Source organism: Haliotis cracherodii, unplaced genomic scaffold (assembly GCF_022045235.1).
Source record: "Haliotis cracherodii isolate W230 unplaced genomic scaffold, xgHalCrac1.p SCAF_9, whole genome shotgun sequence".
Classification (NCBI taxonomy): Eukaryota; Metazoa; Mollusca; class Gastropoda; order Lepetellida; family Haliotidae; genus Haliotis; species Haliotis cracherodii.
The window spans coordinates 14217084-14230615 of record NW_027266343.1 but is presented as its reverse complement, the minus strand read 5'-3'; the positions used below and the strand labels follow the sequence as shown (position 1 = coordinate 14230615).

At 42.5% G+C, this 13532-nt stretch overlaps 1 protein-coding gene across 2 annotated transcripts in view; it reads left to right on the top strand.

Moving 5' to 3' along the window:
- LOC139452613 (alpha-1,6-mannosyl-glycoprotein 2-beta-N-acetylglucosaminyltransferase-like) overlaps positions 1-13532 on the top strand; it is an 87259-nt gene that overhangs the window by 52074 nt on the left and 21653 nt on the right. For both annotated transcript variants that reach the window (XR_011652379.1, XM_071234143.1), the window contains exon 4: positions 1242-1341. Coding sequence is in view for 1 of the 2 variants with exons in the window: in XM_071234143.1 (XP_071090244.1) it covers positions 1242-1341 (100 nt within the window). In the remaining variant the exon portion in view is untranslated. The remainder of the gene's footprint in view (positions 1-1241; positions 1342-13532) is intronic.

Sequence of the window (13532 nt, the reverse complement as noted above, 5' to 3'; positions counted from 1 at the left end):
ACCTTTTAGATGCTAGGGGTCGGCCTCATGAACCTGATATGCAGCCTAGTTCAAAAGCGGCATGGATATCATAACACAAGTTAAAGGTTCTCATGTATTACAATTTCCTTGAGGCCTATTTGTGTTTTGTTTATTTTAATTATACCCCCGACCTAAAAGGTCAGGGGTGTATAGTTATACCAAGGCTCAATCCATCTGTCTGTCCATCTCTCTGTCTGTCTGTCCAAAAACTTTGTCCGCGTGATTTCTCTTAAACTATTCAGTGGATTCATCTCAAACTCAGTACATAGAATCTATGTCATATGGAGAGTGCTGTCAAACGAAAGAAAATTGTTTTTATTAATTTTCCATTTTTTGTGTGAATTTTTCGAACCCTAACCCTATCCTAGCTATTTAATTTGAAACTACTGACACACTAGGCGGGTCGGGGTTTTTTTCCTCTTGTTTATTTATTGATTTATTTGAAATTTCAGGCTGTTTTTTAAATCTGATTATGCCGTATTTTGTTGTACTTTGTATTTTGTGTCAGACATGCACACATAGCTGGACATTTGTTACCAATAATGATACTGGCAAGCTTCACTGGCTTGTACGCGATTATCCCCCGGCTTGAAAAAGGTGGGATGTAGCGATCAGAGAAACTTGCTATACACATCCGTCTAGTGGTGAACTTATTTTAAGTCCCTTTTGATGATTTGGATTTTGAAGAATACTGAACAGCATTATATTTTTCTTCACCGAACTGAAGGTATCCAATGGCAATGTACCAAAAGTGGGGTAGAAGTAGCCAAACTGGGGGATATGTCATCTCCTGATGACTCTTGTTTTTTGTTTTTAATGAATGTCCAGTGACGCTTGTGTTACCCTTAACAGAACGCAAACCGAATCAAACAAAATGACAAGTGTTATGACACATGCCTGATGTTGCTGTTGGGGGCACGGGTGGCCCAGTCGTCTAAGGCGCCGCGATTCGCTGTTGTGTCCCTTGGGCATGCCAGAAACCTATGATTGTGGGCTCGAATCACGGTTCACCCTAATTATGTTTCTAGGTTTGTCAGCACCATACCTGTGCTCGTGGGTTTCACCGAAGTGGTGAACATCTGAGACCTGCATCACTTCGGGCTTTCCTCCCACATTAAACTGACACGCCATGATATAACTGGAATACTGTTAAAAGCGGTGTTAAACCCAACTCACTCCCTCCCTCACTCACTCACTCACTGATGTTGTTGTTCTTGCAGAGCTTTAAAACGCAACTGTAATAATGCTGCCCACCCAGACAAGTACGGCCATTACCGGGAAGCCAAGTACTGCCAGGCCAAGCACCACTGGATGTGGAAGGTAGGTCATGCTCCAGCCTTGTACAGTGTTGTCAGGTCAGGCCCGGTGCAGGCAAACCAGGGGCTGGTGGTGCAGCATGTCCATGTTGTCACGATACAAGATACACCAGTTGTGTCAAGTAGATATGTCGTATCGGGATATTACACTTCTTCAGTGTTCCTGTTAACCGGCAATTACCCGTTTTTTACTGGTAAAATGAGGCTTGGACCGGTAATTCATGTGACTGTCAGTCCCTTTGTACCCACAAATGAAGTACCTGTTGTTGAACAAAACATTGATGATATTCATAAAAGTATATTTTTTGAACGAAGTCAGCTTGTTTGTTACCATCAGGGTTTCCCCTTGTCTATTTTTTATTTTGCTTTGCTTCAAGGATATATATATATATATGTTTATTTATTTATAGCAACTTAGTCTTGAACCAAAGTGAAATATTCAAATAAAGAGAGAAAATTGTGACCGAACTTTGTGTGAATGATGTGTAGATTTAACTAAGTTACTTCAGAGATGACGTCATTGCATTTGTCAGCTATGAATGTACACTGCATTGATCATGTTGAAAGAATTAAGACCAGGTTATATTTAAATGATTTTTTGTTTTGAAGGTTGTGACTGACAAAAATTAGGGGGGACTGGTTTTAGAGTTGCAAGTCCACCAGTACTGGCAGTTTCAAAAGCCAGCGGGAACACTGTTCTTGTATGGTGGTATGAATCGTATCACACAGCCAACGTTTGGATACTCTCACCATTGTAGTAGATCTTTGAGGTGCTGCAGAATAGTGGCAGGGGTCTGTTCCTGAAGGCAATTGTAGCGCTGAAGGGATCTTAGCTCCCCTGCTTTAACAAAGGCGTTACCCGTGAAGATCCGGGGTAGAATAGGTCTTCTGATGCTTGCTGTAAAAGGCGACTGTGCTTGTCGTAAGAGGCGACTAACGGGATCGGGTGGTCAGGCATGTCAATCACTAGATTGTCATATATCTCAATGGCGTGGATCGATGCTCATGATGTCAATCACTAGATTGTCTGGTCCAAACACGATAATTTACAGACCGCCGTCATATAGCAAATATTGCTGAGTTTGGCGTTAAGCAACAAACAAACAAACAAACAAAACCATGCTCCACCAGCCACATGATAACTCCATGTTATGCTTTATAGAGAACATGGCAACAGGTGGACAAAACATTCAATGTCAGCCCCAGTGTCTGTTATATATCGGCAGTGTATGACTCGACCGACTGTCTGGTATTTATACGCACTGCCAAAAGAAACGTGAAGCATAGAAACATATAGACAAGTATCAACGTCGAGAAGTTTCCATTGTGTACCAATTAATGACAAAACTCACAATCAGTCTCGTTTATTTCCAAACTTTACATGCCAATCGTGCATCAGACAAATGGTGCTTCTGAGTCATGGATCTATGACGTCACGTGATGGTTCGTTAGCATCGGCTTACACCACATTCCAGTATGTTCGTTTGTGCATCGTACAATCTAATATCTTTGGAATATGAGTAAGTCTTCATATATTAACCAACATGTATGGCAGAGCTCCAGATACCTTTTTGAGCAAGGGTAGAATCTAGGGTATGACTGTCATAGTGCTACGAGGGGCGGGTAGCCTAGTGGTTAAAGCGTTCGCTCGTCACGCCGAAGACCTGGGTTCGATTCCTGACATGGGTACAATGTGTGAAGACCATTTCTGGGGTCCCCCGCTGTGATATTGCTGGAATATTGCTAAAAGCAGCGCAAAAACATACTCACTCACTCATAGTGCTACGATCGTTTTGTGGAATTTGGCTTAGTCCTGTAATCTCCACTGGACTCATTCAGGGAGGTTCAGGTATACCAAACCAGTGGAACAATCAAAGATCTTCTGGGTAGGATTACAGACGGTGGGTCTATCTGCATCAATCCGTCAGAGTATACTGACACATCACGAGAGGTAGAGTTTAGGTCACACAGTGCTATCATTGTATCAGATCAGTACTGTTAGGTGTGAAGGGGAGGTTGGATCTACTTTCTTATAGAGATACCAGAGGTTCAACACTTTCATGCAACTTTAGAGTTACACTGATATACTTGTGAGATCTAATCATAGTGCGAGAGTGAAAATAGGACTGAGACAGTATTCTGTAGACAGCTGTAGTTCTGTGGACTGAGACAGTATTCAGTAGACAGCTGTAGTTCTGTGGACAGAGACAGTATTCTGTAGACAGCTGTAGTTCTGTGGACAGAGACAGTATTCAGTAGACTGTTGTAGTTCTGTGGACTGAGACAGTATTCAGTAGACAGTTGTAGTTCTGTGGACTGAGGCAGTATTCAGTAGACAGCTGTCTACAGAATACTGTCTCAGTCCTATTTTCACTCTCGCACTATGATTAGATCTCACAAGTATATCTGTGTGGGGTATTCATGTTAAACTGCGGCATGGTATCTCAATGAGCTAGCACTATAAATCAGCCTCAGTCCGGACTAGTACAAGCAGCCACACACACACGTGCATGCACATCGCTATATAAGTTCATTAATCTTGGACGCGATGTTAAACCCAATTTCACCTCACAGGTTAATGCAGACATTTAAGACCGGAACAAATAGGAAAAGGCTTAATCTCCTCCACCCAATAGGTTAGCCTTTCATCTGGTCCAAGTCCTACGTAGCCATGATTGGTCCCCGGGGCAGCACGTTACCCTTAATTTGATGACAGGGATATCCATTTTCTGAGAAAAACTTAGATCCATGGAGAATTACCTTGTAATTTTCAAGATGGAAATGGACATCAAACCTACCCTATTGGCAGGAAGAATCCCCCTAGTAGATGGGGAAATACTTCAAGTTGATTCAGACTGAGGAGTGTGGAAGATATTCCACGTGGAGGCGAATAAAGTGGAAATAATGAAGAATTAATTTAGACAAAGTCCCTTCTTGTTCTTTCATGCTCGTCTTTCTTAAAAAGGCAATGTTGCATCTAATAGTGTGAAGTGAACATTCAGGGATGTAAAGCGCCTTGGGAGATGAAGAGCTTAGCTTTCTCATATTAAACCTGGGTGCTGGGTGCTGTTCATTGTCCATAAGCGTCCCTTATCTCATCTACTAGATTTAGTGAATGACTTTCGAAGCAGTTAAACCTTGGTCACAACTGCTTGGTGGGCCAATAAATGTTAATTATCTTCGAAGCCAATTTATGTGGGTTGGTGGCTGTCTGTGTGAGTTGCTGAGAGTGTGTGTGGTTCTCAGGGCAGTCTGGAGTAGTGGATAGTGAAGTGGTCAAACCATAGTTTCGGTGCCAAACATTGGTTCAAAGCTTGATGTGATGTAGGTTGAACATGAAGAATGCTGCTTCGCACTACTTTGGGTCAGTCCAACCATTCTAAAAACATCTAGTACAGGATATGAACAGCCTTAAAACGTGTCTACGCCATCAGGTCGGTGGTGTCGACACTCGAGTCTTTCTGATGCAGATCCTGCAGTTTCCAATTGTTGGCCATTTGGTGTCAACTCCATTTATGTAGCTGCTGTTGTTGATCTAGCAGTGAATGGGTACCCGGTAGGGTTGTATACTCCCCAGGGAGCTGAGAATGATTCTTGAGTGCACACTGAAGCAGTGACTGGGGTAATAATAGCACTTTGAGCATGCCTCTGGGTGGTTTAGAAATATGCGCAATATAAATAGTCTGTTGTTGTTGTTGTTGTTGTTGTTGTTGTTGTTGTTGTTGTTGTTGTCCCTTGATACTTTTAATCATGTACTTGTGACTGAGACCACATGGAGATTCAGGTTTACTGTTGATCCCCAGCAACCTGTTTCGAAGCATTTGCCCACAGGGTTGTGAATGAGTGAGTGACGTTTGTCTTCAGTCACCTTAATTACATCTATGTGACAGACATTGTAGGCAGACATAAGTATGATCAATCATAAACCCGAAATGCTAATTTAGGACAGACATTTTTTAAAACTTTGTTAAGGAATCTGCCAACTACAAAAAATTGAAATCTGAAAATAAAATATAAAGAAAATCAGTGTTTTTTTAATTCCTCCGCCCAGAAATATGTAAAATGTGAGAGAAGAAACAATCGAAAGAAACAAATTCTTTAGAAAAACGATAATTAAAACATGTAGCTTAAAACCTTCAAAACACAATAAATTATGAAGAATTCCAAGAGGAAAGTATTTAATTGAAATTGGAACCATCATGAATATTTGGGGCGAAGAGCCATAACCTCTGTTTTTTCTCTCCCCCCCCCCCCCCACACACACACACATCGCACGGTCTTACAACATTTTCTTAATACAAGTCAGACTGACATAGATGAGCTTGCTTAAGGCATCCAGTGAAGATCACAAAGATAGTGCTTGTATGCAACTAATTATCTGAGTGTTGCTGTGGAGGGTGCTTCTTGCTATAGGCTTGTGTCCACGACTTGTGTTCCTTCCAATTGACACCTACACACCACAGCTGCAAGGCCATCTGGTAACTTCATCTGATGATGAGAGAGATTTAATGGAATAGTGCTTTATCAGCTAAATGTGATTATGCAGTTGTTGTGCATTTAGGTCTCGATTGGCAGAGAATGAGGGTCATATCTTGGACAGTTGGTCATGATTGTCAGAGAATGGAGTTTAAGTCTTGTGGGTCGAGAATGGGGTTTGTGTCTTGTGGGTTGAGATTGTCAGAGAATGGAGTTTAGGTCCTGTGGGTCGAGAATGGGGTTTGTGTCTCTTGTAGGTCGAGAAGGGGTTTGTGTCTTGTAGGTCGAGATTGTCAGAGAATGGAGTTTAGGTCTTCTGGGTTGAGAATGGGGTTTGTTTCTTGTGGGTTGAGAATGGGGTTTGTGTCTTGTGAGTTGAGATTGTCAGAAAATGGAGTTTAGGTCCTGTGGGTCGAGAATGGGGTTTGTGTTTTGTAGGTCGAGAAGGGGTTTGTGTCTTGTGGGTCGAGATTGTCAGAGAATGGAGTTAAGGTCTTGTGCGTTGAAAATGGGGTTTGTGTCTTGTAGGTCGAGAAGGGGTTTGTGTCTTGTGGGTTGAGATTGTCAGAAAATGGAGTTTAGGTCCTGTGGGTCGAGAATGGAGTTTGTGTCTTGTCGGTCGAGAAGGGGGTTTGTGTCTTGTGGGTTGAGATTATCAGAATGGAATTTAGGTCTTGTGGGTCAAGAATGAGGTTTGTGTCTTGTGGGTCGAGAATGACGGAGAATTGTGTTTGTCTCTTGTGGGTTGGGATTGTCAGACAATGGAGTCAGTGAAAGCCAGTGAGGACACTGGCTGACTCAGGTGTGGATTATTAGGAGAATAACGGTGTATCAATCATGTCTCCAGGAGGCGCCAGTCTTGGACTCTAATGGCGGATACTGGCTCTTGTGCTGTGATAATGACAGGCAGGCTACAGGCACCATGGCTAATTGTCCCTTCTCTGTGTCCGTCACAAACAAACTCACCAACACATGAAAGGCATTTTCATGAATAAAACTCATTTTAGCAGGCTAATAAGGTTTTGGTTGGAGCTTGGGGATAGATGAATTGGGGTTTGTCTTTGGATGAGGGACATATCTTGCAGGTGCCTTTCTTCAAGTCAATTTATCCACTGTCTGGGTGTATAATCAAACATAGCTTTCTCATTGATCTGGGACTCGGAATTTTTTTTCTTTGTTTTAAATGTATTTGTTGTGTGTTACTGGTAGATAAAACAACAGAAGTCTGTCGTAATAAGCAGTAAGAATGTAACAGAATATCGATGTACTGTGTAGTTGGCAAACTTTTTGTCGGATTCAATTTGTATAGATGCAAGTGTGCTGAACTTTGTTTCTCCTTATTTTCAATGCATGAAATGTTTCTTTAGGACATGTGCCCTACACAGACCTTTACCTTTGGGACATTTGTCCTACACAGACCTTTACCTTTGGGACATGTGCCCTACACAGACCTTTACCTTTGGGACATGTGCCCTACACAGACCTTTACCTTTGGGACATGTGCCCTACACAGACCTTTACCTTTGGGACATGTGCCCTACACAGACCTTTACCTTTGGGACATGTGCCCTACACAGACCGTTACCTTTAGGACATGTGCCCTACACAGACCGTTACCTTTGGGACATTTGTCTTACACAGACCTTTACCTTTGGGACATGTGCCCTACACAGACCTTTATCTTAGGGACATGTGCCCTACACACACCTTTACCTTTTGGACATTTGTCCTACACAGACTTTTACCTTTGGGACATGTGCCCTACACAGACCTTTATCTTAGGGACATGTGCCCTACACACACCTTTACCTTTGGGACATTTGTCCTACACATACCTTTACCTTTGGGACATTGTCCTTAACAGGCCTTTATCTTTTTTTACATTTGTCCTACACACACCTTTACCTTTGGGACATTTGTCCTACACGTACCTTTACCTTTGGGACATTGTCCTTAACAGGCCTTTATTTTTTTTACATTTGTCCTACACATACCTTTACCTTTGGGACATTGTCCTTAACAGGCCTTTATTTTTTTTACATTTGTCTTACACAGACCTTTACCTTTGGGACATTTGTCCTTAGCAGATCTTTACCTTTGGGGCATATATTCTTTACTGACCTTAACCTCGGGGACATTTGTGATGAATGTTTGGACTCCAAATGTGATCATAGGGATGCAAGGGTTCATCTGTCCTGTGATGGGTACCAGATTATATAGCACATTCCTGGAATATTGCCTAGTGCTGTGTTAAACAACATACACACAAACTAGGTTAAAACCTTGGCTCCTAATGTACCACTGTTTCGGATGTCAAATGCTCTCTACCTCTGGTTTGGACGTCAGATGCTCTACCTCTGGTTTGGACGTCAGATGCTCTACCTCTGGTTTGGACGTCAGATGCTCTCTACCTCTGGTTTGGACGTCAGATGCTCTCTACCTCTGGTTTGGACGTCAGATGCTCTCTACCACTGGTTTGGACGTCAGATGCTCTCTACCTCTGGTTTGGACGTCAGATGCTCTCTACCTCTAGTTTGGACGTCAGATGCTCTCTACCACTGGTTTGGACGTCAGATGCTCTACCTCTGGTTTGGACGTCAGATGCTCTCTACCTCTGGTTTGGACGTCAGATGCTCTCTCTCTGGTTTGGACGTCAGATGCTGTACCTCTGGTTTGGATGTCAGATGCTCTACCTTTGGTTTGGACGTCAGATGCTCTCTAACACTGGTTTGGACATCAGATGCTCTACCACTGGTATGGATGTCAGATGCTCTCTACCTCTGGTTTTGACATCAGATGCTCTACCAGTGGCATGGATGTCAGATGCTTTCTACCTCTGGTTTAGACGTCAGATACTCTTTACCTCTGGTTTGGACATCAGATGCTCTACCACTGGTATGATGTCAGATGCTCTCTACCTCTGGTTTAGACGTCAGATGCTCTCTACCTCTGGTTTGGACATCAGATGCTCTCTACCTCTGGTTAGGATGTCAGATGCTCTCTACCAATGGTTAGGATGTCAGATGCTCTCTACCTCTGGTTTGAACGTCAGATGCTCTCTACCTCTGGTTTGGATGTCAAATGCTCTACCACTGGTTTGGATTTCAGATGCTCTTCCTCTGGTTTGGATGTCAAATGCTCTCTACCTCTAGTTTGGATATCAAATGCTCTCAATGCCTGAGTTTCATTATTTGCATGCGGCTGTGATGTAGCGTGAATAGTGCTGACTGGAGTATTTAAAGAAAAACAGAAGCAACATAGCATTCAAATATAACGATTGTTCACCTTAATTTGGTACACCTGCAACAAGATTTCTTTTCAAATCTACAGATTTCATTAATGTTTGTGGTCATATTGATTTTGAGTAACACAGTGCATATCAGAATTTGAGAAACAGATGTGGTGGTTTGCAAGCCGAGATGAACAAAAAAGTCCCAACAGGGCAGTATGACAGCTGTGTCTGATGGAGGAGGATACAGATAATTTCAGCATCTTTACAGAGAGCCAAACTCAAACTTCAAACATAGATAACTAGTCAACATTGAAACTGTGAAACTGTCAGAATAATGTCTTGACAGAATTGTGTGACTGCATAACATAGAGACGCAGTAATTGCCATCACCACCACCTCGGTTGATGTGTGTGCGTCCCAGGAGCCCTGCCGTGGAGTTCACGATGTAGACTCCCTCGGATGAATGCAATAACTATATTACCCATGGTTCACCTGTCAGTCAGTAATGGCGCATACCAATTTGCTCAGATCGCCAAGACACACTTCTTGTGAGGGGTCATCAAATATGGATGGCGCCCCCTGCAGGCCAGCCTCGGTTCAACTCGGCTGAATCCCGAAGGAATGAAAATGTCAGTAGCCATTCCTTGAAAACATTTCAGCGTCAATAACGCTCGTTTGAGTTTTAGGTTGAAAGGAAAAAATAATCTTTTGATCACTCGAGAGGAAAAATGTGATGTGCAACTTTGCCTAATAGGTTTGGGGTAGTGTGAAACTGTTTCAGGTTGTTGGATTAGAAGTTACGGGGTTAACAGTCAGCTTTAGTCCTGTAGAGCTCCCTTTTTTTAACTTCTATGTCCATTTCCGATTTTTTGGATTGGCAGACCTTTTTTTAACCCACTGAACATTATTCATATTCATACCATAAATATATGTTTATTTTTGGCCGGCTATAAAGAAACATGTACAAAGGATATACATGTAATATTCACAGGCTGGGCGGTACGACACTATCTATAAAGAAATAGTTGTATGGTCTTTGTGTTTTTACGACGTGCCTTGTATTTAGATAGCAGCTATGGTTGACCAAGGGACCATTACTGACGTGGCCCACAATTGTTACTTACAGTCAGGACTGAATTGACTCGGCCCTTTGAAGTGACTGGGTCTGTTCAGCACCAGGGGATGCCGGCATCAGGAGATGTGATAAACATCACTCAAACCCTGTATTGTTCACAGCCTATAGCATCAAGCGGCTATGACACCTAACTTACACAGATGATAACAGTTATAGAGACAGTGTTTGAGTACAATTTCTGTATAGGTCAGTATGACAGAGCTTCAGTTTGGGACAGCGAAATTTCTTTGGATCAAATTGCAGAGTATCAATTTTACAATATGTAGTCCTTTCAAAGGTTTTTTTAGATAATGGCTGATCTGACGCAGTGTATCCACGGGGAGTGGGTATTGTTTTCAAGTGTGAATGATTTGGTCCAGTCTGAACAGAGACTGTGTTAATATTGATGCAAGTGTGGCTTGGCAGGTATTCAAATGTTTTTTATAGCACTATTGACAGATGTGCAAACATGTCTGATTCTTATTGTTGTTGTGACTGTGTTGTCATGACAACCAACAGGCAAACAAGCCAAATTCCCCTGAGTTGTAAGCAATTAGAAATAAATGAATAATAATCCACGTCATATTAAGAAATATAGAAAATTAACCCTTACGGGTGTATAGTGTTGGGAATTGGCTGGGATTTCAGCATTGTAACATTTCAGCATTTAAACATTGTACCCCCCGTGTGTTTGGGCATATTGGACCATGTAAACATTGTACCTCTGTGTGTATGGGCATATTGGACCATGTAAACATTGTACCTCTTTGTGTATGGGGCATATTGGACCATGTAAACATTGTACCTCCGTGTGTATGGGGCATATTGGACCACGTAAACATTGTACCTCCGTGTGTATGGGGCATATTGGACCATGTAAACATTGTACCTCCGTGTGTATGGGGCATATTGGACCATGTAAACATTGTACCTCCGTGTGTATGGGGCATATTGGACCATGTAAACATTGTACCTCTTTGTGTATGGGCATATTGGACCACGTAAACACTGTACCTCTGTGTGTATGGGGCATATTTTACCACATAAACATTGTACAGCCATGTGTATGGGGCATATTGGGTCACATTAACATTGTAGTGTTGTTGGGGGCATGTTGGAACTTGATATCTGTTCCTGGTTGACATACTGCTGTGTAATGAGGACGGTCAAGTATCAGGGGAGAAATACCGGCAAGGGGTAAGCATTACTTCGCCCCGATTATGTTTCTAGGTTTGTCAGCACCATACCCGTGCTCGTGGGTTTCACCAAAGTGGTAAACCTCTGAGACCTGCATCACTTCAGGCTTTCCTCCTACATTAAGCTGACACCCCGTGATATAACTGGAATAATGTTAAAAGCGTGTTAAACCCAACTCACTCACTCACTAGTTGTAATCAGCATGACACCGAACCATTAACACTACTGGAAGAGAATAACACTGTACAGAAGCACCTCACAATCAACGCTGGCGGTAGATGATTGATCTGAGTCGTGCTTTGATTTATTCATCACTTAGGATAACACAAAATATTGTGACAAACATAAATACAGTTACCACTGTTGGCTTCACCCTGTACAGCCGACCCAAGTCGATCTACGGAAATCACGATCAATAAATCGTTGAGGTCAACCGACATGGTTTTGATCAAATCAATTGGAACACCACTGGATGACCCTGCCATGAGCCAACTACACTGATAGGTGGAACACTGGCACCTTGTAATGGTGTATTTACAGCTTAACCTTGCTCTCTAAGCATGTGGCTCTGTCTTGTGTGTAGAAGCTGGACTGGAATTGGTCCCAAGAAATCTGTTGTGAGACTTGACAATATACGTGGGATGGCGATTAGGGTGCCATATTCTGAGAGTGTGGGTTCGAATCCCGAATGGGACTCCACCCAAAATTACAAGATTTTGCACTTTACTAAGAAAGTGTTTTCCCAAATATAACATTGATTTGACCGATTTCTTAATGCGATGGGAATGCTATGTCATTAGCGTTCCACTCAAGTACAAAGTGACAGTGATGAAATTTTAGTATTGCTTAGAATTGATGGGTGACTGACAAGGTGATTGTTATAGTTTCATATCGCTAAAGGGATTCGAGGCCAGTAGTCTAGGGGCACCTCAATTCAATGTGCCAAGCTGCATCCCTAGGGGTGTCCTAAACCTATTATTGTGGGTTCAAATCCAATATTTGCCTGACTGTGTTTTTAGTGCGTCAGCACCATCCCCTGTGGGTTTCAGTGGTACATGACTAAACCTGCCTGACCTTGACCTTTCCTCCCACATCAGATTCCTACGCCGTGATGCAACTGAAACGTTCAAAGGAGCTTTAAACCAAACTCACTCACTCTCCCACTTGTAATAATCACTTAACATTGTTGGTTTACTGACTTGGTGACTGCCTCAAGTTGCAGCTTCCGGGTATGGTATAAGGAAATTACCCTCTCTTGCAGTTGACACAGATGTTCTTCCTGTATCTGTTTTGCCCAGTGGGATTCTGGGATACGAGTAGGGAAGCTGGTTAATGGATTCCCTCGTTCTGCTGAAGACTTACAGATGGGTTCGATGCCCAGCATTGGTACGGCAGATGCCGCCTTTTTATGTGTACCTATAAATAGCTACACTATTATTTAAACATTTTAAAGTGGTCTAAAAATCACCCTCCCTCACTCACTATCTCTTCAATATATCACCGAATAGGATTCATGTGTCCACGAGCCTGATGAGCCTGAACGAGCCTGAACGAGCCTGAATGAGCCTGATTGAACTTGATTGAACCTGATTGAACCTGAATGTGTATTTTGGCATTATTTTCAGTAGATATTGTCTTAGTACAGGGACCAGTATAGCTATGGGATAGATTGAAACAGATTGAATGAGATTTGTTCTTGGGACTGGTGGCTCAAATTGCTGAATTATGTCAAGACCTGAGATATAGATGCAAGAGAAATAACAACCCCACCATCAGAAACTTCATTCTCATAGATCAGAACTCAACTTCGTAGGTAAGCCACTCTGTGATATGTGACTGCCTCCATAGTCTAGTAGATAGAACATGTGCCCGGAGAGTGGAAGCTCACTGGTTCGATCCCTGGCCAAAATCAAACCAAAAGATGTTAAATGATGGTACTTGTTGATACCTTGCCTCGTCATTAAGGGAATGAAACAAGGACTGTTCTCCTCGGAGCAACATCACACTGAAGATACCATATGATAACTTCCATCTGCTCACAGATGTTGAGACTTACATCACACACATATGATACCAGCAATCTGATGCTGGCCTCATCAGCAGTGGGTACCATCCATATTTCATTCCGTCATCAGCCTTGGTGATCTGGTACTGCAGACAGCTGTTCCTCGTCTCG